The 25,758-nt window shown below is 35.7% G+C and overlaps 1 protein-coding gene and 2 long non-coding RNA genes across 3 annotated transcripts; 1 reads left to right on the forward strand and 2 right to left on the reverse strand.

Annotated features, from left to right (window-relative positions):
* Positions 1-15,962: 15,962 nt before the first annotated feature.
* LOC125191217 lies at positions 15,963-16,999 on the reverse strand. Its single transcript, XR_007171067.1, has 2 exons — positions 16,246-16,999; positions 15,963-16,159 (listed from the first exon to the last, which is right to left on the reverse strand). It is a non-coding gene; the product is annotated as an uncharacterized LOC125191217 (long non-coding RNA).
* A 427-nt stretch (positions 17,000-17,426) lies between these two features.
* Positions 17,427-17,864, forward strand: LOC125189556. The gene has a single exon (XM_048086823.1). It carries the CDS (start codon positions 17,427-17,429, stop codon positions 17,862-17,864), a length of 438 nt encoding a protein of 145 aa, XP_047942780.1.
* A 217-nt stretch (positions 17,865-18,081) lies between these two features.
* LOC125186733 lies at positions 18,082-20,103 on the reverse strand. The gene is made up of 3 exons (XR_007170493.1): positions 18,580-20,103; positions 18,365-18,493; positions 18,082-18,278 (listed from the first exon to the last, which is right to left on the reverse strand). It is a non-coding gene; the product is annotated as an uncharacterized LOC125186733 (long non-coding RNA).
* Positions 20,104-25,758: the final 5,655 nt, after the last annotated feature.

The following is a 25,758-nucleotide window of genomic DNA, read 5'->3' on the forward strand; positions in this document are numbered from 1 at the left end:
CTCATAGCTCGTCCCACTCCGCAAGTTGATAGCTTTGCAGTCCTTGGGGTTGACAATGGTGGTGGACGGGAATTTTCCCGGTTGAGTAAGAGTACTCACAGTCTGGGAAATCTGGCTGATCTGAACATCAATGTTCTTCAAATGAGTGGCCATTCCTTGTACATCCGTCTCGACCTTCTCCATCCTCTGATTGTTCTGCTCCATCACCTTGTTGGATTGTAGCATAAAGGACTTGAGTATGTCCTCCGTGGTCATCTTCTTAGGATCGTTGACCATCCCATCAGTAACTGTAAATCCCGGGGGAGGTTGCAAGGCATTATTGGGGTTCCCATAAGAGATATTGTGATGCCCCTTGTTCCCATAGTGGTTGTATCCTCCACTATTAAAGTTCGGGCGTGAATTGTTGTAATACCTGTTGCCCCCTTGCTGTACATAGTTCGCATCTTCCATGTTTCCTTGGGGTTCTTGAGACGGTTTCCCCATCGCCATGCAGTCGAACTTCATAGTTAATGCATCCAATTTGTCGGATAAAGTACTCATTGTATCATGGTCCGTGGTATAAGCAACCCTATGCACCTTACTCCTTTCGTTGCTCCATCCTTCATCACTGGATGCAAGCTCTTCAATCACCTCCATCGCCTCCTCCTCTCCTTTCTTGAGCAGATTACCTCCCGCGCTAAGATTTAGCTCCCGTTGTGCTTCAGGTATACATCCATTGAAGAATGTAATGACTTGCACTGTTGGGGATAAGCCATGATTGGGACACCTCTTCAGCAGGGCCTTGAATCTCCCCCATGCATCTTTTATAGTCTCCGTAGGAGACATCTGGAAGCCAATGATCTCGTGTTGTCTTTTAATAGCCTCGCTAGGGGGATAGAACTTCTCCAGGAACTTGTGGACCATGTCATCCCATGTTCTAATGGACCTCGGTGCCAAACTCTCCAACCAATCTTTGGCTGCGTCTTCCAAAAAAAAAGGAAACAACCTCAGTCGGACCTGATCATCCGTCACTCCGTTCATCTTTGTCGTGTTGCAGATCTGAATGAACTTGGTAATATGCTTGTTAGGGTCATCTGAGGATTTGCCCCTAAAAGCATTATTTTCCGCCATCTGGATCAGTCCTGGTTTCAGCTCAAAGGTGTTGGCGGCGATATTTTTGAAGACAGTTGGATTAGCCACTCCATGGTAAACATATTGGTTCTGCACCGGCACAGCTGGTCCACGATTAACCTGTCGACGCAATTCCTCCAGCTGTCGTAGAAGCTCAGCATTAGTGGGAGGAGGTGGTGGTGGGCCATTGTTCTCCATCAGAATAGGAGAATCAGGATCAAGCTGAATATGATCCTGAACTGGTGATCGAATAGGTGAGAGGTCCCTCCGATCTGAAGATGCTCCTACGCGGTTTGGCGAAGAAGCTTGAATCTTCTTTGTGAGTCTCCTATATGCGTTCCTCTTCCGGTTCGATGCTTCGATCTCAGAGTCGAAAGGTTCTAGAGGCAAGCCTTTAGAACGTGTGTGCATACACCTGAACAAGAAACACAAATGTGAGAACTCGAAAAATTAAAAGAAAAAAAATAAAGCAGTAATGTCTGAAGTAGTAATCTTGATTATTATCACGATATCAAGCTATTTAACACAAAAATTGTCCCCGGCAACGGCGCCAAAAACTTGACTCAACTTTATTTTACCCAAATAATACCCGCAAGTGTACGGGGTTATTGTAGCAAATAGCAAGCAAGAGTATATCGTATCCCACAGAGACAATTAAGTGTAAACCTAAGTACCACGAACAAATTTGAACTACTATCCAGACGATCGAGAATTTTGGTTTTAAACTAACAACTACTAAAAGCATACAAAATCAGAGATTAAAATAAACACTTAAACAAGAGAATAAAGAAGCAAGTTGTAAAAATGATAGAGAAATATGCGATTCAAGGATCCGATGCACAACTCATAGCCTAACCCAATTGAAACCGATTTACCATTTAAAGTCTCCAGAATTGTTGAATCAATCACAAATATAGATTAAACCCCCTCCCGAGGTGAGAAATCCGTAGATTAGGTGTAATAATTGAAGTCCCCTTCTAATTCTTAGACCTAACTCCTAATAGTTCGATTAGATTAAAGATCCCACTCAAAACCTCAACTCTCCCGAGTTTTATTGAATTAAGGTGTGAATTATTCTTCTTTCAAGGTTAAATATTTCATCTCCCGATTACTCTAAGAAACCCTACACTCCCAATTGGTGATCAAGCAATTGTTAGGAAAAAGCACAAGAATAATTCAAACAATTACAAGAGCTAGATAAAAACGAAGTCAATTGGATTAAAACTATGAATTAATGCATCTTCACCAAGAATTCTACATAAAAAGTTTAGTTACTCATGTTCATGGAAGAAAATAAAAAGAAACTAAAGAAAACAATGGAAAACATGATACAGAGTACAATTGGCGGAGGAATTGAAGCTTGAATCTTCAATCTTCTTCCAAGAGTGCTTGAGAGAGATGGGTTGTGTGTTTCACGGCGGTAGAGAATGAGTGGAGTTGCCCTAGCTTTTCTTTCTTATTTCCCTCTTTCAAAAAATCGCGTTTCACTTCAGAAAATCGCCAGAAATACGTACCCAGCCGGGTGGATTTATTGTACTGGAAAATCACCCGACCTGGTGGGATTCTTTCGGTACTCTCTGGAATTGCGCAAGTCAAATTGTTCCACCCGACCGGATACAATTGTTGTACTGTAAAGTCACCCGGCCGGGTGGGACTGCTTCTGAGTTCTCTGTATTCTCCAGGGCTTCTCAACGCCACCCGGTCGGGTGGCTTTTCTGCCCAAAAGCTCACCCGGCCGGGTGAGACCATGTTTCACCTCTTTTTTTTGCCTATTTTGCCTAAAACACTCAACAAACACGTGAACTCCAAAACAAATAGTAATTGGCTGGAAATAACCATTTTGAGCACAAAAACTCAACAATTAAGCATATCAACACACCAATCATGACACTAAAATATGAGTTTTTCAGATACATAGGAAATTTTCTATCTTCAACTTTAAAATATACAATGCCTACCAAAACAAATAAAATTCTATGGGACACCGGCTCACCCGGAAGAGGCACCGGGATCTCTTCTTTGTGTCATTGGCGAGAATGAGAGTAAGGAGTGAATAGGTGCATGTGCATTAATTGTGCTTGTTTAAATACGTAGCTCTAATATCGCCGCAGAATCAGCTGGAAACCAATTCAGATTTCTTTAAGCTGTTGCATATTTGCAACAGCTGGTACCGATGGGGCTGTATTTGGAGACGAGAATGTCACCCGTGAACTGGCCGGAAACCGATTTGGGCTTCCTTTAGTTGTTGTGTCCGAAGCAGCGACTATGCTGGACGACGGAGCTGCACGAGCAGTTTGTTAAGGCAGTCACAGAATTTGGTGGCGCAAATAGTCATTTTACTTTGTTCCCTTTTCCCCCCCGAAATTTTATTTTTTTGGAAGGCGTTGTATAATCTAAAGTTAAAGATAAAATATTTCCTATTTTTCACTATGATAGAAATATGCTTTTGTATAAATATTTGCACAAAATTGCACAAATCAAACAGATAAATTTCGCATGCTGGAATCTGTAGCCTATTTTTCCCGAAATAAATTAGTGAAAAAAACAAACAAACAATAAGCTAGTGGAGTAATAAAAAAAACATCATATTTATTAGATCATAATTAAACGGTTTAATTATTTTGAGTTCAACCCCAAAAGTTCATGAAGATAAGAAAAGTAGGATTAAATAATTAAGGATGATAACGAGCGTTGTCTGAGTCCAGGCATTTATTCCGACCTTTCACATGAAGATATTCTAGCCACTCGCATGTCGAAAAGAACGGCAGTAGAGCAAGTTTCGGAGCCTCCGCCGGTTCAGAACCACTTGTAGTTGTTGCTTCATTTGTGATTTGGCCTAAAATTTTCTTCGGCGCATCAAACTTCTCTACTGCAGCCTAAGGGTTCTTGAGGATCAACCATGCAACTTGTTAGGTACACGAATGGCCATAGCATAGTTCTAATTTTGCATACTAACTTTAAAAATATGAGGGTTGATCATTGAAACAACCAATCAAGGTTTTAGCGTTCACATTGTTTGATAACTTACTTACCTGTCTCTACGAACATCAACGAAATGATGTCAGATTGTGGGCAATGAACAATCGTTGTATTATATTAAATAATTTCACATGTTAAATTGGGGTTTATATTAAGAAAAAAGAGATGAAAGGGAGTACAATAAATAAAATTATTTAATTTAGTATAATACAACATTGTTTTAATACCTACAATATGATGCCAGTTTAACTGCCGTCAAGTGGTGGCACATAAGTACATCATTTAGTTATTTCAGCACTAGAATCTTGATTGGTAGTAAAAACTGACAAGTAAATAATTTGATACTTTCTAAAATAATTCTAAAAATTTTATGAAAATTTGAAATTTATAAGAAAGCACCTCTATATAAAGTAAAATAATTATATCAAATTCTACATATACTCAACTAGTAGATGGAGGTTCTCATACGCCTCAGCCCCAGCTGTATCCTGTATGCTTCTGCATTTACGAAACAGGGGCATTATAGACATTATAGACAAATCATAAACTTGTAGTTAAAAAATATTTTTTATTTAATTTCTTATAGAAGAAAGCTAATTCTCACAACTTATATAGATTACAACATTGACACAAATTAATAATCAAATTAAGTAGATTTTAATTACTCCCATTGAACTTAATGTCCAATCCCAATCTACTTTGGTTTCTGTCTTGGATTTATTTTGGGAATTTATATTTGAATTTTGGAAAATCATCCTATGAGATTATCCAAACTCATGAATCTTCAATATACACCTAGTAGACAATGGATTTATATGTATGATTCGATTAAACGGTGAGAAGTTATTACGCAATAAGTATGTGTAGTATTTTTTTTATGCTATGTAATTAAATGCTTAAAATGAAATTCAATTACAAATCTAAATCATATTCTTGTGTACGTTGTAGCTGTAATTCGCCATTTGCAACTCCAATACATACAAATAAATAAATGAATAAGATATATTACCCATTGATGGTAAATGTACTTGGGGAGGAAGATCTCTGAGCTCCATGGTTCACCGGTGGCAATATACCATCGTTTTTTCTATCTAAAATGTCCAACAAACAAATGTCGTTCAAAATATCAATTATATATAAAAGATAATAATAATAATATTACCCAATTAAACTCATTTTTGAAATTTTCAAATTATCTATAAAATTTGTGTAGTTAACAATATTTGAATAAATGAGGAAAATTAAAGGCGGTGTTTTTGAAAAAGTAAATGCACACTAAACGATGTTGTTGTAATTATTATTACTTTTGTCGTGCACGGCTAATCCGCATTTAGTTTTCAACCTGCTATAATTTGACTGAGAATCTTTTGATACTGTCAACTATGCTATAAGTAATAGTAATATTTTTTATATCGAGAGTGTGAGACTAAAATCATAATATAAAATAGAAAATTGAGAAAACATGGTTTTATTACCCATCATTACTCCCTTATAAAAATAAATAATAATACTATTAATAATAAACGTTTAAGAGTTGAAAAATAACTTACAATTGAGCGGTATGAATTCCTCTCTCCTTAGCTTTTGTCCAGTCTTCCCAAGCCTAAATCTCTGTTTGCAATTTACAAAATAAAAATTACTATGAAATAATTCAAACTAATGGTACTCAATAACTTTTTAAAATGAACTAAAATACTCCTCCATCCCATCGAAGATGACCCACTTTTATTTTTCGTCCGTCACAACACAGATGACCCCTTTCTTACTTAGGAAATAATTAAAATACTTAATTTTCTTTTCTCTTTCTTACTTTATTCATCTCTCCAATTTTTAAATACCCAACAACCTTTCTCTCTCTTACTTTTGTCGTCTCTCCTACTTTTGAACACTCAATAATCTTTTATTTTTCTTACTTTATTCATCTCTCCTTCTTCTATGCATTCAACAACTTTCTCTCTCTCTTCTTAAACACATTACAATAAGTATGCATAAAATCTCATGCCGGAAGGGGTCATCTTTCCTGGAACGAAGTGAGTACAAAATAAGAACATAGAATATATAAAACCTGCAAGTGACTCTTGATTTGGAAAAGAGTTATTCCTTCTACGCCCATCAATTCTGAAATAGATTTAGGCGTTGCCTCTACAACAATATAATTAATAAAAAAAACAAATTCTGTCAGCACAAAAATATTAGCAATTCGAATAAAATTAGCATTATTCAAATAAGTTTTCAATGTAAACTAATCATAATTGTGGATGTGTCAAACATAGGTATCACCGTCGAATTTTCTGTGCTATTTTGACGAATCTTTACGCAAAAGCATATTTCATCGCATTGAAAAATAGGAAGTTTTTATCCCCAACTTTAGAATATACACGGCGTATCAAAACAAATAAATTCCGTGGAGAAAAAGGGAACAAAGTAAAATTACTAGTTTCACCACCGAGATCTGCGACAGCCTTAACGAACTGCTTGTGTAGCTCCGTTGTCCACCGTAGCCGCTGCTTCGAACCCAACTGCTGAGGGAAGCCCGAATCAGTTTGCTGATTCTGTGGCAGCGGCAATTCACGGGTGACATCCTCGGCACCAGCGGGGGCCGCGGCCCACCAGGAAGAGCCAGCGTGATCTCTTTTTGTTGCCATTGGATAGAGAGAGTGTGTGTGAAGAAGTGAGTGAGTGCACCGTGTGTGTGTGTGTGTGTATATATATATATATATATATATATAGGATTGTGTTAAAATGACAACACCTCTTAAAGTAACACCATACCACCATTCCTAGCCAATCATTTGTACATGTGGACGAATAATAAGCTGCCATGTGGCAATCATAAAAATTGCTCAAGGGTAAATTTTCACGGACTGCAATATTCAATACATTAGACTGCAATTTTTCCCGACTGCAATATCCAATACGCTAGACCGCAATCTATAGATTGCAGATGGATTGCGGGCCTAGCGTATTGGATATTGCAATCTAGCATATATAATATTGCAGTCTAGCGTGGTGTCACAGTGTCATTTTAAGAGTGTTGTCATTTTAACGCACCCCTATATATATATATATATATATATATAGGCATGTTAGGGTGCCACCACCCCTTAAAATAACACCATACCACCATTTCTAGCCAATCATTTGTACACGTAGACGAATAATAAGCTGCCACGTTATATATATATATATATATATATATATATATATATATAGGGGTGCATTAAGGTCCTTACACTCCCTTAGTCTTAAACTTCACACTAATATCAACCATTGGATCATTACTTTAGATGGGTGAGATTTAATGGTCCGTGTTACATTATTAGGCCGATAATGTACATTAAAAGGGTAAGATTGGAAACACTGAATTAATTTCACACGTTTTAAAACTGTAGGTGCGCTAATTACGTGGGATATTTTCTGCGACGATTCACATACCCCCTCTCTCTCTTTCATTCCACTCTCTTTCTTCTCTCACGTCTCTCACCATTTCCCCCACATCCAAAACCCTAACCGCCTCTATTCATCAGAGAGAAACCAGCAATCGCCGCCGATTGAGGCTGTGAAACCCGGATCGACGTGATTTCAAGAGCCACTTTCAAAATTCTAGTTGTGCGCGCTTATTTGTCTGAAATTGGAGGTCGATGAGTTGAAATCTAGTGAACCCAAACTCGGTTTATCATGAATCTACTCAACCATTCCGCTGTCGCCTGCTGCAGAATACAACCAAAGGTATTTTTTCAACGAGATTACATTCGATTAAAAATGTTGAAATTGATTTTGATTTTGGGCGTACAATATTGATGCAGAATACAATATTAATGTTGAAATTGATTTTGATTTTGATTTTGTCAAAATTAGATGTTGAAATTGATTTTGATTTTGTTGTTCGCAGAATTAGGTGTTGAATGTAATGTAATTTAGATGTATGTTTGCAAATGAGTCTGTAAAATAGCATCAATATCAAATATTATTTGTTTGGAACGCTACATTTTTTAAGTGACGCTCGTACATTATTACTGTAGCATTCTGAAGAAGAAGGAAATTCAAAAGGAAATTCGTCAGCTACATTATTTAACCAATGGTTGTACATTATTTGCTCTATATGCTCCTTTATATATTCTTTCAATATGCATTTGTACATTACTTTAACCCAATATTTACATTATTTCATACTGATGTGCTACATTATACTGTATTATTGTATTATCTACATTTTTAAATGTTTTGAGTTACATTATTTGCTCTATATGCTCCTTTGTATCTTCTTACATTAGGCATCTATACATTATTCAACTCAATTTTTACATTATTGTGTGTTATGGTATGATCTGTTACATTTTTAAAAAACTTTCAGTTACATTATATGCTCTATATGCTCCTCTGTGCCTTCTTACATTAGGCATTTGTACATTATTTACTCAAAACTTTACATTATTTCATACTGATGTGCTACATTATCGTGTGTTATATAATGCTCTGTTACATTAATACACTTTTTTACTTACGTTATCGGCAGCATAAGGTTATAGTAAATATGCATACATTAGGCCTTTGCACATTGTTGCATCAAATATTAACATTATTTCACACTGATGCGTTATATTATTATTTCTTATTGTTGGTAATGCAAAATTTGTATTGTCCATTAATATAAAATTTGGCTAATCAATGTATCTGTTTATGAATAGGTACAAAGAGTGCGCGAGTCGAATTCACTGACAGTGAGGAGTCAGCTTGTGTTGGATTTCCTTTTTTTTGGGTTTGTTGTAGTTCGATGGAAATAGAAAAGATGAATGGTTTGTAACTTAGTTTTGTACAACAATGAATGCTTTTGAAAATGTTAACTTAGATTTTTGGGATGTAAAAGATTGTAATGTACATTCACGTCTAAATAATGTAATATTTATATATCAAATAATGTACATGTATGATGTAGTAATGTGGATAGAGAGGATCCTAACATTACATTACTTGATGTAAATCGTATACATTATCATTGAACATACATATGTTGGTGCTCCAATATTTTGGTAAGGTAAATATACTTCACAATAATGGAAATCTTTAGCAATTAGTAATGTAAATTATAAAAATATCATATGCGATAGTATTATAATGTAGACAACACATGAAATAATGCAAGAGACATATACATTAAATGACTATATTTGTACATTACGATCAGTATGAATTCAACAAAAATTAAGACGGACACGAGCTTTGATGTCTGGGTTGTACCATGCCCTAGCCCAGGGATGGCTTAACCCTATAGGATGGGAACTAAGTTCGGGCCACTGTCTTACCTAGGGTTTAGGGTTTAGCCCTCTTACCTACGGAAGTGTGGGTACTATGCTCTAGCCCAATGGATAAGTTAACCCTAGAGGAATGTCTCTAAGTTATCAAATAATATACATTATTATGTAATGGTGTTGTACATTAAAACGATAAAGATGTACATTATAAAATGTCTGAAACAAACAAAACTTAAGTGATAAATTGCAAGTATAAATGAGGAGTTCACATATGAATTATGTAAATATTGTATGTGTATGGTCGTGTGCGTTAATTTGGGGGTGCAATTATATAAAATATAAGATTAAGAAAGATAAATAAATTAATAGAATATATCTAACAATCATGGGAAGCGTAAATCATGGAAGGAAATAACTGATCAAAAAGTAGAATTCTTATTATACCCTTTTCGATATTTTTAAGCATTTAACTAAATTCCATGTGGCCAAAAAAGCAACCGTAAGATTACAAAAATGAATGGCTTGAGATTAGTTTTATGTTTTACAAATATTTAATGTAATGACCTGAATACATCCTTATATATATATATATATTTAGAGTTGTGATCAATGTCGAACCAATTTTAAAGACCGAACTAGAGACCAAATCTGGGCCATTAGATCTAGTTTTTTTTATGAGATGTGCTGCTGTGAAAAATTTTCGGCTTCATTACAAGCCCATTTTACTTCATTATATAGGTTTATTACTTCATTCTGTACGTAATACCTTGAAACTACAACATGTTTTTACTTGCTTCCAATAGGTTTTGAAATGATTCAACATATGTTTCATTCAAATTCATTGACGTGGGTTTTTGCTTGATTAACATTTAAAAATGCAATTTATTCAAGTGAGTTTATTACTTCATTCAGAAACGTTATTACTTCATTGGATAAGATTTTTACTTCATTCCCGTAGGACTTCAAATGCTTCTACACATACTTCATTCCAATAATTTATTACATTATTCCATGTGTTTATTAAACCATATTAGCGTCATGGCGTTGGTGATAGATATTGTAGAGAGAAAGAACGGCACGCGACGGCAAACCACATTTACGTACTGGAATGAAGTAAAAACCTACAAGAATGAAGTAAAAACCTACTAGAATGAAGTAATATATTATGGAACGAAGTTAAATCTTCGTAACATGTTAGTATGACTTATTTACCTTCAGATGAATTAAAATAGGCTCGTGATAAAGGCGAAAATAATTTATAAATTTCTGTATCTTATCCATAAAAAATTAGATCTAAAAGCCCTAATTTAGTAGGGTTCGATGGTTCGGTCTTTAAGAGTGGATTTGTGGAGTAGGGTGTGATGTATGCGGATTTTTACGTAGGCTCTGCAACTTGGAATGTTTTTATCCTATACACTATTTTAACCTTACTTTTTGCCTCACCACATTCTATTCATCATTTATGAAACATTTCCTCATTAGTCACAACTTTTTCTTGTGAGCTGCCCACACCCCATCTTTTTGACTTTATATTTACTTGGGTGTCAACTTTAAATATATGATTTTTGTGTAGGATTTACATGTAAGTGCTTGGCATTATATCTTTTTAATTATTACTCCTTCCATCCATCTCATATTACGTGTCCTAATTTTTCATTTTAAGATATCACTTACTAATAGTCTAATTTCATTTTTATAAATTTTGGTAATAGTATCACATTCCGCTAACACACCTCATTAATATTACATTATAAAATACTTCCTCTGTCCCTTAAAAATAAAGACTTTTTACCCAAAATTAGAAAAGTAAGAGAGATAAAAAAAACAAAAATTGTTAGTAGAAAATAGGTCCCACCTAAGAGAAAAAATTTCCTTAACTGAAAGGTTTCTATTTTCAGGGGACGGGAAGGAGTAATTATAAAGATAGGACATACATACTACTAACTTTTCAATCTACTTTCTTCCACAATTTTTAAAACCTATGTCGGGACAAAACGAGACACATATTAAGAAATGAGGAAACAAACAAAGTATTACTCCCCCCGTCCCACTTTAGGAGTCCCGGTTGAGTTCGGCACGGGTATTAAGAAATATAAAGGAAAGTTGGTGAAAAAAGATAGTGGAATGTGGATCCTATTTTTATATATTAGTTTTATAATAAAATGTGAGTGGGAAAAGATGGGTGGAATGTGGGGCCTATTACCGATAATGGAATATTCCAACCGGGACTCCTAAAATGGGACGGAGGGAGTATTATTAAAATTTTGATTGAATGACCACACCACATAACTATATATCTAGACCACTAAATTTTTTATTCCATATAATCTTACCCCTGCTTTACAAAAAAGTATAATACTATTGTACATAGTTATATACTACATCCGTCTCATAATAAGAGTCACATTTTATGATTTTAGTCCCTCTTACAATAAGAGTCACATTTCATTTTTTTACCATAAGAGATGTAATCAAATACAAACTCTAAATATTGTACAAACTCCAAACTATGATTTGGACTGTTGGAAAATATCAACAGATGACAAAATAATATCAACAAAAAATGTCAACATAGTGTCAACAGTTGATGTTGTGTTGACATTGTGTTGATACTATATTGACATTGTGTTAACATCAAAATCTTGAAATTTTACATTGTATTGACATTGTGTTGAAACTGTGTTGATATTGTATCGAAGAGTTTGGAGTTTGTACAATATATAGAGTTTGCATTTTATCTCTACCCTTTACCATAAATAGTAAGTAGGCTCCATATTCCACCAACTTATTCCACTCACATTTTATTATAAAATTAATATATGTAAATAGTATTTATAGTTCACTAACTTATTCAACTTACTTTGTTTTACATTTCTTAAACTCGTACTTACATCAAACATGACTCTTATTGTGAGACGGAGGTAGTACGTGTGACTTGCCTAATTTGACGAGACAGACACAAGTCAAATATGGATAATCTTTTCTTATCTATATTTTCTTTTTTTTAGAGGAATCTTATAATAGGGAAAAGTAAATGAATGTGTATTATTCTTTTTATTAAATGCAGTTGGTGAAGATGCTAAAAAGATACTAGTGTTTTAAACTTTTAATCTTGTTGCCGTCTTTTGAATTCGATTACCAACACAACTAAATAATTGTGAAAAAAATAAAAAAATAAGGTGTTTACTTTTTTACTTGAAAATTAAGGTTTATATGAGATAAAATGTGAGCTTTTTAATTTGGCTAATTTAAGACCATTTCCATTGGCAAAACCACATTAATAAATTCATCACACGAGTATTGATTTGCAGCAGTAACATTTAATTTGAGATAAAATTTATTTCTTACATTAGTTTGTTGTTTTGTGATAGTTAAACAAAATAAAAGAAAAGCATCAAACAACACATAAATTCAACAAAATAAAGATCAATTAATAATTATCATTTTGTAATTCTGAATATTCTCTCAAATACTACTATAGAATCAATTTTACTATAAATTCGGGTGTGAGTATTCGGGATACCAACATCACATGTCAACTTAGGTGTGTTCACAATATATCACACATTAAGTCGGGGTGAGTACGAGAATGGATGAATATTTTGTACAGATATCTGTAGGTACTCGATTTGACAGACCTAGTCATTAGACTTTGGTCGGTCTCATTTTCATAATTTGTCATGCTTTAATGAATGTCTAATTTGTAATGCTTCAATGAATGACATAGACAGACATATGTGAGGTCGCGAATCGGCCTTCCCCACTATCTGACCACGAATATCAGAAACTTCTTAAAATTTGGTCTCTTGAGTTTTCGTTGACCCCACGTGCAACAGCTCTGTCCCGTTCAACCCACCTATGCCGGTCTTATTGCAACTAAGTCTGTGTAAGAATTAATGTAGCAAGACAACATTTGTTTGCATACGCAGAAGCCCAATAACCAGTAGAAATTGTGCCTGAACTTATAACTGGTTGAATTAACTGTAATTGGGCCTGGGCTGAAAAGCTAAACAAGAATTAATGAAGTTGGGCTAAAGTTGCACAAGCCGAACGACCCAAACAAAGTTTCAGGATTGCATAAACCCAACAAGTCAACACTCATAAAGTGAAAGATGTGTATAAAATATATTAAACTGAAATAATAAAACTTATTTTTCCAATTTCTATATTATTTATAAAATTTGTGTGGTTTACAATATTTGCCGAAATGAGAAAAACTAAAGGCAGTGTTTTTGAAAACTAAACATAAACTAGCCGCAAATCAACTTAAACGATATCGTGGTACTTTATATAAAAGACGAGTTTTGGTAATTATTTGAATATTTATATACTTTGGACATGAATCTATATATTTAAATATTTATGAATTTTAGATTTTGTATGCAATAACTAAAAAAAACTGCCGTTTTTGAAGTTGACATTAAATTTCAAGCGTCATTTGCAACTTCATTATCGTGTGATTTATATGAAAATGGTTTCTAGATTATAACACTAATGATATGACTATCTAAATATTCTAAGCGTTTTTTATGAAACGGTTGGCTAATTTAACAACATAATGAGGCCATGCTGACTAATTAATACTCCCTCCGTTCCATTTTAGGAGTACCGGTTTATCATTTTTTGGTGTCTCACTTTAGGAGTCCCAGTTAGAATATTCTATAAATGGTATTAGGCCTCACATTCCACTAACCTTTTCCCACTCACATTTTATTATAAAACTAATATAAAAAAGTAGGACTCATATTCCACTATCTTTTTTCACCAACTTTCCTTCACATTTCTTAATACCCGTGCCGAACTCAACCGGGACTCCTAAAGTGGGACGGAGGGAGTACTAATTAATTATGAGAATGAATACACCAACGCCATAGATAATTAATTATGAGAATTAATTGTGAGACAAAATACGAATTACTCCCTCCTCCGTCCGCGAATAGGAGTCTTGTTTTATCATTTTAGTCCGTCCGCGAATAGAAATCTCGGTTCATTAGTACTATAATTGGTAAAGAGACCCCACATTCCACCAACTCATTCCACTCACATATAATTTAAAAAATAATTTATACAAGTGGGTCTCATATTCCACTAACTTTCTTCCACCCACTTTTCTTAACATTTCTTAAAACCCGTGTCGGAATGAAATGAGACTCCTATTCGCGGACGGAGGGAGTATGTACTAATATTTGTGTATTACCGACGTTTCATGCGATTAACGAATTCTTAATGTGATTAAATTAATTCCAAAATAATTAAATTAATATGCAATTCATTATTATAATTTTATCCTAAATGACGAATGTGAAAGGTTTTGATAAAGTGTTATGGTTATTTTTTCTGCCTATAAATATGACATTTAGAGGCTTACTATCCATACATACCTACTTATCTTATATAATAAACTCGAGCTTGATATTTTGGTTCTTACTAGGAAGAAAGGTTGACACCATGGAACCATTCCAAACCTTGCTCAATGATCTGGAGTGCTCAATTTATTCGGTTATCAAAAATTGTTGCATTCATATTTATAAAGCTACCACTCATGGAGCCAAAACCAATATCATCCTTTATAGTGTGTTTTTCATGATCGTGCGGCATTGTTTTGTGCGTTGTTATAAATTTGTATTCAAATTATATGAAATCATTAAGTACAAACATTTTTTTTCTTAGGGCGTTAGAATTCGAACAACTTTGCTGCGATTTTTACATGAAAGGTTCGGTGCAATACTTAAGGAAGGGAGGTTTTTTCTTATAATTTTAGGTTTATTATTTGTTGTATTTTCAATGCGTTCAAGAATTTTTGTTTCCTTGCATTTCTCGACAACAAATTGTATTAGAGATGAGGTTGAGGGGCAGGCCATGGATGAAGGCCAATGATGTGGTGGTATTTCTACGTAACATCATCACCGGCATACTCCAGTCCAGTTTGCAGGTTTGGATTTAGTCATTTCCTATAATTATTATTAGTTTGATTAAATGTGGATTCATTAGTTTGATCCCCATTCATGTATTGTGAATCAAATCGCTCCAAATTTTTATAATTTGTTATTAATTATTTCGAGTTTAATACTCCCTTCGTCCTAAGATAAGTGGGCACAAACTTTTTAGCTCGGGATTTAAGAGCATCCGCAGCGGTGATCGCTTGGACGGACGTCGTCTGTGCCGCTGGCACGGGAAATTCAATTTTTTTTAAAAAAAATTCGAATTTAATTTAAAATTCATTTTTAAATAAAAAAAATATTTTCCCACTTCCCAATAAATTATATCCATTTTCTTCCCACTTTTAATTAATTTTTCAATTTTTTTTTTCCGAAACTCACATTTGCATCTTTTAATACCTCCATTTCCACACAAAATTTCTCACCACGCTACACAATTCTTATCTAAATTCTATCATCAATTCTCAATCTTTCACTCTTACTAAAAAATGTCTGGCTCCGGCGATCATCCTGTAATGGCCGCTCTTTTAATCATCTTAATTCTAAGACTTCCGATGAACTAAGAAACGTTTGTTGCTCCTAGTTATCTTTAATTTAAGAAATGGTTATTGCCTTATGATCATCGACTTGCTTATAATGATATTGCTTAATCGATGACTACAAACGAAAAGGGTATGGGGAATGAACTAAAATGAATTCGTGTTTATTTCTTCGTATTAAATAAAATACACTAACATAAGAGAATACAAGTGTTGACTATGGCTTTAATAAGAATTGTTTTTATACGTATTAAGCATCCATGATTTACAAATGTTAGTGTACATAAATATGTGAAAGTTGGGCCTCTCCTGTTGGCCCAATTTATATCATGGTAGGTACCTGCAATACAAAAACAAGAGTCATTAATCTATGCTCAAATCAAGAAAGACCCACTGCCAAGCTAGTAATGGATATAAAATGCAAACCTGTATGAGGGAAGTAGCCTATTTGACTAAGTGGAGCTGATATGTATATCCTATTTGTGTAACCAAGCACAAACATGGTTAGAGCTTTACTTCATAAAGACACAAGAGAAACAACATACTGCTTCCTTCTGTCTCAAACTTAGTAGCTAAGAAGTGCTCAACACTCAAAACATAGAAACCACTACGTGTACACAAGTTCCTTAAAGTAATGTTAACCCCTCACAATCAGTAAGAAATAAGTTCAAAACTGTAAGCCAAAAGTCCAGATTATCCAATCTGCCGATTTCTTCGAAGAGCAGCTACAATCTGCCTAAATCTAAAACTATGAAACAAGAACAGACTTTGCCTAAAGAAACCACCTAAATAGCTAAGATAGGAAGACTTAGCTTAGGAAGGAGCCATCGGAGACTCTGAACGACGACGGAAAGAAGCTCCGTGAGCTCGAACTGCTCGACGGGCTAGTCCCGGCGCAGCAGCAGTAAACGGCGAAGGGGTGTCGAGACAGCAGCGCTGGCTGTGTGACGGAGGTGACGCCGGCTCGTCGTCGCTCCAGAGCTGGCGGCTGGCGGTGGAGCTACACCGCTGCGATGCAGCAGAGAGAAAGAGAGAGAGGGAGAATGAGAAGGAGGAACGGTCTTCCGACGGCTTGAGGTAGACGCCGACCGGAGTAGTGACCGGCCGACGCTGAGTAGAGAGAACGGACGGCTGATTTCCGATTAGGGATTTGATTCCCTCAATTTGGGATTTTTGAGTATGAAATTTGAGGAAAGTGCCGATGGAAAAAGGAGGAGTATATTGGGGCTGAGTTTAATTAAGTGCTGGGCTTTTCTTTTTTTTAGTTGGGCCTCTTAAATTAAATAAAGGTATGGGCTAAAGAATTTAAAAGTAGTGGACTAAGAAATTAAATAGAGGAGTGGGCTGTTAATAGAATTTTATTATGGATTTTTGGGCCTGCTGTGCAAATTTTAAATCATGGGCCGTCCTAGGTGTTCGGTCAAAATTTAATGTTAAGTGATGGCTCTCGAAATAAATCCCGAGTTGATAACTAAACTTTCAAACTTATTTTAGTGCTTGAATAATTTGCATAGAAGGTAATATTCAAAGGACTCTAGAACTTTTTCTAGAAAAATAAGAAAGAGAATAAAATGAGCACGCACTTAAAATGCATTCATGTTCGCAGAATGGACCTACAGTTCAAGTCTGGAGAGAAAGTTTTCCTGAAAGTATCTCCATCAAATGGGATAACAAGGTTCGGTGTCAAAGGCAAACTAAGGCCGCGTTTCATCGGACCCTACGAAATTCTAGAGGAAGTTGGTCCTGTGGCGTATAGATTGGCGCTACCACCGAGTTTCGGAAATGTGCACAACGTTTTTCATGTGTCACAATTGAGAAAATATGTGTTCGATCCCAAACACATAGTCCACCAAGAAGAAATGGTGTTACGACCAGATTTAAGCTACGAAGAAAAGCCAGAGGCAATCTTGGATCGGAAAGTCAAGGAGCTGAGGAATAAATCTGTTGTGACAGTGAAAGTTCTGTGGAAGCATCACGGCTACGAAGAAGCTACGTGGGAGTTGGAGGACAAAATGAAAGAGAAGTACCCGGAGTTTTTTGAATGACATAAGCAAATTTCGGGATGAAATTTTTGCTAAGAAGGGTAGAATGTAATGGCCGCTCTTTTAATCATCTTAATTCTAAGACTGCCGATGAACTAAGAAACGCTTGTTGCTCCTAGTTATCTTTAATTTAAGAAATGCTTATTGCCTTATGATCATCGACTTGCTTAAATAATGATATTGCTTAATCGATGACTACAAACGAAAAGGGTATGGGGAATGAACTAAAATGAATTCGTGTTTATTTCTTCGTATTAAATAAAATACACTAACATAAGAGAATACAAGTGTTGACTATGGCTTTAATAAGAATTGTTTTTATACGTATTAAGTATCCATGATTTACAAATGTTAGTGTACATAAATATGTGAAAGTTGGGCCTCTCCTGTTGGCCCAATTTATATCATGGTAGGTACCTGCAATACAAAAACAAGAGTCATTGATCTATGCTCAAATCAAGAAAGACCCACTGCCAAGCTAGTAATGGATATAAAATGCAAACCTGTATGAGGGAAGTAGCCTATTTGACTAAGTGGAGCAGATATGTATATCCTAAAATGGAAGTCAGCCCTTGGAATCTTCCCACATCTCCCACCCAACCAAGGCAGCCGTCTCTCTCTCCTAGGTTATCCTACAACAAGAAAACAAAGGGCTTAATTAGTCAAAGAGTACAAGAAAATAGCAGCCCACCCTTTTTAAGAAAGATAACAACAATACTTTATTAATGAGGACTTTCCTCCTTGTGAAAAAAAAAATGGCAGACCAGCTCCTGTGCATAATCCTTGGCAGCCACTACATACACTCCATAGGAAGGAACCTGCCATAATCAAAAGAGACACATAGAAGCAAGAGTACTTATGAACAGGCAAAACACCAAGCTTATTTAAATAAAAGGTGGTGAAGAATCAGCAAAAAGGATTTTGCTGCAATAAGAAAACAAAGGATGAGCTCAGCCCATTCACCTTTAACGATACACCATATGTACAACCTCACACAAGCTGCCAATCAGCCATAATTGAGACAAGACCCCATACACAATATGAACAATAGAGGTTCAAGTAGATTATGAAAGAGAAGCCAACACATAGCTCAAAATAGCAGATACACTCCTGCATATTATCTATCCTGCAGATTTCACATTTTCAAGACTCCTATATATATATGCCTCCCCTTGACCTCACCCCTTTACACAACTTTCCAACCAGCAATAGAGAAAGAGAGTAGTGAGTTAGTGAGAGAGTAAGGCTTCTGCATAGAGTTCTTGCATCAAAGGGAGTTCCTACTCTCCATAGGTAACACCATTCCTCCCTTCTCACAAGTACTTTATGTTAAAACTCAAGCTCACCCTATCCCATAACTTGTCAAAAAGGAACCAGAGAGCAAGTGGGCAAGCTGTGAGTTCTAGGAGCAGAGGAAAAAGGAATCAATAGCCACTGCAAGAGGTAGTACACCTCCATCTTTCTCCCATATAATTCATCATATCATCATATAGAGGCACCACAACTTAGAAACCTCAAATAGCATTTTCTTTCCAAGTAAATCAGTAGAAAAACCAAGCACAAACATGTTTAGAGCTTTACTTCATAAAGAAACAAGAGAAACAACATGCTGCTCCTTCTGTCTCAAACTTAGTAGCTAAGTAGTGCTCAACACTCAAAACATAGAAACCACTACGTGTACACAAATTCCTTAAAGTAATGTTAACCCCTCACAATCAGTAAGAAATAAGTTCAAATCTGTAAGCCAAAAGTCCAGATTGTCCAATCTGCCGATTTCTTCGAAGAGCAGCTACAATCTGCCTAAATCTAAAACTATGAAATAAGAACAGACTTTGCCTAAAGAAACCACCTAAATAGCTAAGATAGGAAGACTTAGCTTAGGAAGGAGCCATCGGAGACTCTGAACGACGACGGAAAGAAGCTCCGTGAGCTCGAACTGCTCGACGGGCTAGTCCCGGCGCAGCAGCAGTAAACGGCGAAGGGGTGTCGAGACAGCAGCGCTGGCTGTGTGACGGAGGTGACGCCGGCTCGTCGTCGCTCCAGAGCTGGCGGCTGGCGGTGGAGCTACACCGCTGCGATGCAGCAGAGAGAAAGAGAGAGAGGGAGAATGAGAAGGAGGAACGGTCTTCCGACGGCTTGAGGTAGACGCCGACCGGAGTAGTGACCGGCCGACGCTGAGTAGAGAGAACGGACGGCTGATTTCCGATTAGGGATTTGATTCCCTCAATTTGGGATTTTTGAGTATGAAATTTGAGGAAAGTGCCGATGGAAAAAGGAGGAGTATATTGGGGCTGAGTTTAATTAAGTGCTGGGCTTTTCTTTTTTTTAGTTGGGCCTCTTAAATTAAATAAAGGTATGGGCTAAAGAATTTAAAAGTAGTGGACTAAGAAATTAAATAGAGGAGTGGGCTGTTAATAGAATTTTATTATGGATTTTTGGGCCTGCTGTGCAAATTTTAAATCATGGGCCGTCCTAGGTGTTCGGTCAAAATTTAATGTTAAGTGATGGCTCTCGAAATAAATCCCGAGTTGATAACTAAACTTTCAAACTTATTTTAGTGCTTGAATAATTTGCATAGAAGGTAATATTCAAAGGACTCTAGAACTTTTTCTAGAAAAATAAGAAAGAGAATAAAATGAGCACGCACTTAAAATGCATTCATGTTTAAGTTTTTTTGACTTCTTAAAGTCTAATTAAGGTATTACCTTATTTTCTAAAGGGACGTCTTCGCAAGTTGTTTAAGACTAAGTCAACGAGATTTCTGAAAGAGACCTTAGTTTGAGGTGCGCATTTCTTTCAAAATGTGAACTTGCCTTTTAGCATGATTATGTGAAAATTGTGCTATTTATGTTTTGTCATGCCATTTTATGTTTTATGGATTACCTATCTACTTGGCTATGCCAATTATGTTTAATCGAATTCGGGTCCCAGTAGGGAAGTAAAGCCTACTCGGACTAGTGTACACCTATGGGGATCGTGAGCTAGCTCTTAAGTTGGCCGGTCCAGTGACCGTCGTGGAATGTGGCCACATTCCCGGTTCACATACGTTTCAGATATGGTATCTATGTTATGTGATTGCGCAATCAATTTTATGAAATGAAAAGAATTTTTGTGACTCGGGCCTTTTAAGTTTCAAACCCCGTGTTCACTCAACTGGCTGACAAAACTTGTTATGCAAATTTCGTTTTCGGCAATGTGCCCACTGAGTATACCAAGTACACAACCCTGCATGTTTCTTTTCTAATGTGCAGGTTGAACGTGTACGAGAAGGCGAAGGTGTTGGGACAAGACTTTTAAATAAGTAGTTAGGTAGCCTAAAGTAGCATGTCTTCATACGTGCTATTTTGTCTTGGACTCTTCCGCTGCAAATCTAGAGTTATGTTCTAGAAAGTGATGAACTTAGCCTTGATACTCTGAATTCATTTTGACTATGTACCCATATGCCTTTGAGACTATTGCTTTAAGTGGTTTCACCCTGTTTATGTTGTCCTATGATTGTTGAGAATTGTTTAGTCACGAATTAGTTACGCTCACTAGTACTAGGGAGTCTGTGGTCGTGACAGAGTGGTATCAGGAATACGAATCCTCACTGGACGTGTAGGTAACAACCCAAGATTTACTATACTTGTCCTTTATTGTGGAGATCTCTAACACATCATCTTTCAACAAACCATCAGTGCTACAATGGTGCAATGCGTCCACTATCCCAGGTTGCACTCTCTTGAACATGTGATCAGTGTACTTTGTTGAAGCATGCTTTTCTAATACCAACTGACTGGAGAACGGTGGTATAATAGTTGAATCCATATAATCTAACTTCGAGCTAGAATTTCTCTGTGCAGCCAAGGCATGATCAAAATTCATGATGAACTCAACTAGATTGGAGCGAGGTCTGGTGAATGTTTTATAAAAGCTATTCTCAGACTCGGAAACATACGTCGTCCTAATAAGAGACCCCATGGGAAAGTCTCTAATAGGCAGGGACCCACATCTCTCTATCGTCAAACATTGTTACAAACCACTCGACATGAAGAAGCTCATAACGCTCCATTACCCCCATCCATGAATCTTCAAACTCTTCCGGCTCTAGTACCTCAGACCACACACAAGCACTAATCTCTTTTTTCAACTCTTCATTTTCTAGACATCTCCTTGGAATTTTGTCGGTAAGTTTAAGCATAATGTGCCACATGCACCATCTATGCTTTGTATCCACCAAAACATCACGAATAGCTGCTCTCATACCTCTATCTTGGTCGGTAACAATCATCTTAGGAGCTTGACCCATGGATTCCAAAAAGTTCTTGAAGAGCCAAGAATAAGATTTTGTGGTCTCATTGGATAAGAGTGCAGCTCCAAATGTGACTGGCTTTCCATGGTTGTCCTTGCCCGTGAAGGGTGAAAATATCATGCAATACCTGTTTCATACATGTAAATGGTAGACTGCAATATTAGAGTCCAAAAACTGCAATATAATACACAATAGACTGCAAATATTAGAGTCCTAATCTACAATGTTATCCAAACAAAAACCTAACACATGGAATGCAGAATTTATATATAAACGAACAAGGCATTACCTATTGGTATTGTATGTGGAGTCGAAGGAGACAACATCACCATACAGTTGATAATTCCGCTTAGATATTGCATCGCACCAGAAAAGCGCTTTCAACTCTTTTGAACTCCCAAGCTGATAGTGATATGTGAAATCAGGACATGCCTTCTTTTTCCTCGCCATTTCATCTAACAACATTTGTGCATCAGAACCTTCGACATAAGTTTTCAGACCTTGGACATAATTCCTAAGTTCTGTCATTGAATTGGTCAAATTGAGATGAACTCAAACTGGATTAAACATGCTGGGTGAAATTTGGCGATAGATATTGCAGAATCGTGAATCAAAATCGAAATTGGTTGAAAATTTGAAGAAATCTAGCGACAAATGCAGAAACGAAAATCTTTGAGAATGGAAGGAAAGAAGGGTAGCGTGAATCTGTTTCTGTATCAAATTATAAAGAGATTTCCCAATTTGCCTTTCAGCCTTTTAATTTGATTAAACAAAAAAAAAAGAGCTGCCACATGGCAGCTTAGCAACGGTCGGATTTCCAGATCCTAGGGCCCCTAATGGTGGTATGGTGTTATATTAAATGGTGTTGTCATTTTAGCACAACCCTATATATATATATATATATATATATATATATATATATATTTTGGTCTCTTTCCCATCATAACATCTTTAAATGCATCAAACAACCCTTCGAAGGTTTCAATTGTTTCGTCTTACAATAATGTTGCACCAAACACGGTTGTTTGTTTATGATGATTTACACCGACGAACAAAGCAAGTGGTCTGCCATTTCGATGTTTTCTGTATGTAGTATCAAAGCAAACAACATCACCAAAATGACCAAAATCTTGTATCATTCTAACATCGGTCCAAAATATATTGGTAATTAGATCTTCCACATCCAATTGAATAGCATAGTAAAAATGTGGATCTTCACTTATCATCCTTTGTAAATATTGTAAAACACATCCACTATCTCCTTGTTTAATCTCCAAAGTCCTTTTAGTTCTCAAATAAATTTTCAAATCAATATGAGTAAAACCAAGATGTATTCCGTTGGCTTCCTTTTCCATTACATCTATTATTTTCTTTGGAACCAACCCGCAACTCTGAGCAACATCAACTTGTGTTTGCTGAATATTAGACATTTGTCTAAAACATCTAAACATGTAATATTTTTCCTGATCGCACAAATCATGGCTGTGTTCCTCGACAAACTTCACAATATGAAACTTTCCACTATACCTACAATTGATTTTCATCAAAGCCTTACATCGACACCTAATTTCAGGACGAGGATTCTTAATTGTAACACATCTATTGTTTGTTGCTCTAAAACCTTCCCTGCAACAACAGAAACTAATGTCCAAGATGTTGCCCGTAATTTTATCTCTGTGTCTCACAGATAGTTTTCAAGTTTCGAAACCTATTACCTTAGCATATTTCATATAGAAATCATATGCCTCAACTTCTGTTTCAAACTCATTCCTATCTTAAGAATATGATCTTCTAATACTCCCTCCGTCCCACAAAAGATATCACACTTGTGGGACGACACGAGATTTTAGGAGGTTTTGTTTTGTGTGTTAAATGGAGAAAGAAAATATAATTTTTATATTCATGTGAGAGAGAACTTTTTCCAAAAAAGGAAATGTGACATCTTTTGTGGGACAAACTAAAAAGGAAAGTGTGACATCTTTTATGGGACGGAGGGAGTCCTATATCGTCATCCATACCTGCAAAAGAAAAAATCTTATATTCAATAGTTATTTCCTTTACTCCATGTCAATTTCTTTAAGATAGTAGTTTCATTACAACGTTAAAAGCTAGACAACAAAAATATGTATCTAATTTTATCTTGTTATGTCATTAAAGTTTTGAAGGTATGTGCTAATAATCCAATCCTGTTACAACTCAAAGAAAGTACTCCTCCCGTCCCACAAAAGATGTCACACTTTCTTTTTTAGTTTGTCCCACAAAAGATGTCACATTTTTCTTTTTGGAAAAAGTTCTCTCTCACATTTAACACACAAAACAAAACCTCCTAAACTCTCATGCTGTCCCACAAGTGTGACATCTTTTGTGGGACGGAGGGAGTAAATAATTACTGTGTACTCTGTATTATACTACTCCATCCGTTCCATAGTAATAGAGTCATTTTGCTATTTTGGTACGTTCCATAGTAATAAAGTCATTTCTATTTTTAGTAAAAGTCAACATATTTTTCCATACCTACTTTATTCTCTCTTACTTTATTATCTCTTCATCTCTCTACCTTTTTCATTTTCCACTTTACTCTCCCTTTACTTAACTCACCTAACACAATTTTTCTTAATCTCCGTGCCGAAAAGAAACGCCTCCATTACTATGGAACATAGGGAGTATATTTTATGAGTTGCTCCCTCTGTGATAGTTTTATAAATTAGCTTCAAAGATTTTTAGCAAAATCCATATATTATGACAAAAGAACTAGTCAAAAATTATTTTATTCAAAGTGATAAACATTACTTGAACGTGATTACCTCTTGACATCAACGTAAAGCAGCAGCAGATAAAAAATTTGGTTCTTGAGTTGAGTGATGAAAGGTTTCCCTAAAATTTGGTTCTTGAGCGGAGAGATGAAAGAGTTTCCTAATACGTGAAATCAATACCATATGTAAAGGTAAGGTTTTAGTTTTAAGCCTTTTTAGTCATTATTAAAGATATGGATGTCAATCGGGCCAGTCCATCGGGTTTCGGGCCAACCCTATTCGGGTTGCGGGTCAATCGGGTGCGGGCTAATTGGGCTGTGATTTTTTCGGGTTATAAAAGTTCAACCCTAACCCTAAAAGCTCGGGTTTCGGGCTAGCCCAGCGGGCTAATCGGGTTGCTACCGATAAAATTAACATGCGTTCAATCCAATAAATAATGGTGAAAATTAGTTATATTTATAAAATGTAAAATATTTAATTATGATAAATTTGAGATATATTTGCTTAAACTCAAACATAAACATGATTAAATACTAATATTTGAGATTTATGCAAAATAAAACATAAACATCAAGAAATTTTAAAGCATGTTTTTAAAAGTTAAATATATTTTTTAGTGAATTTGAAGTTTCTAATTTATATATCTATTATTATGTTAATAATAATTTACTATATAATTTATATATTTAATATATATAAAATTAAAAGTTATGCTTTTAGTAATCTATATTATAAAATAACCAATGAAGTGTCGAATTAGAGTCAAACAAATAGAACGATAGAAATTGTAGCGGGTTTTTGGGCCAACCCATCGGGTTTTCGGGCCTGGCCCTAACGGGTTGCGGGTTAATCG

This window comes from Salvia hispanica, chromosome 5 (assembly GCF_023119035.1).
Source record: "Salvia hispanica cultivar TCC Black 2014 chromosome 5, UniMelb_Shisp_WGS_1.0, whole genome shotgun sequence".
NCBI classification, from domain to species: domain Eukaryota; kingdom Viridiplantae; phylum Streptophyta; class Magnoliopsida; order Lamiales; family Lamiaceae; genus Salvia; species Salvia hispanica.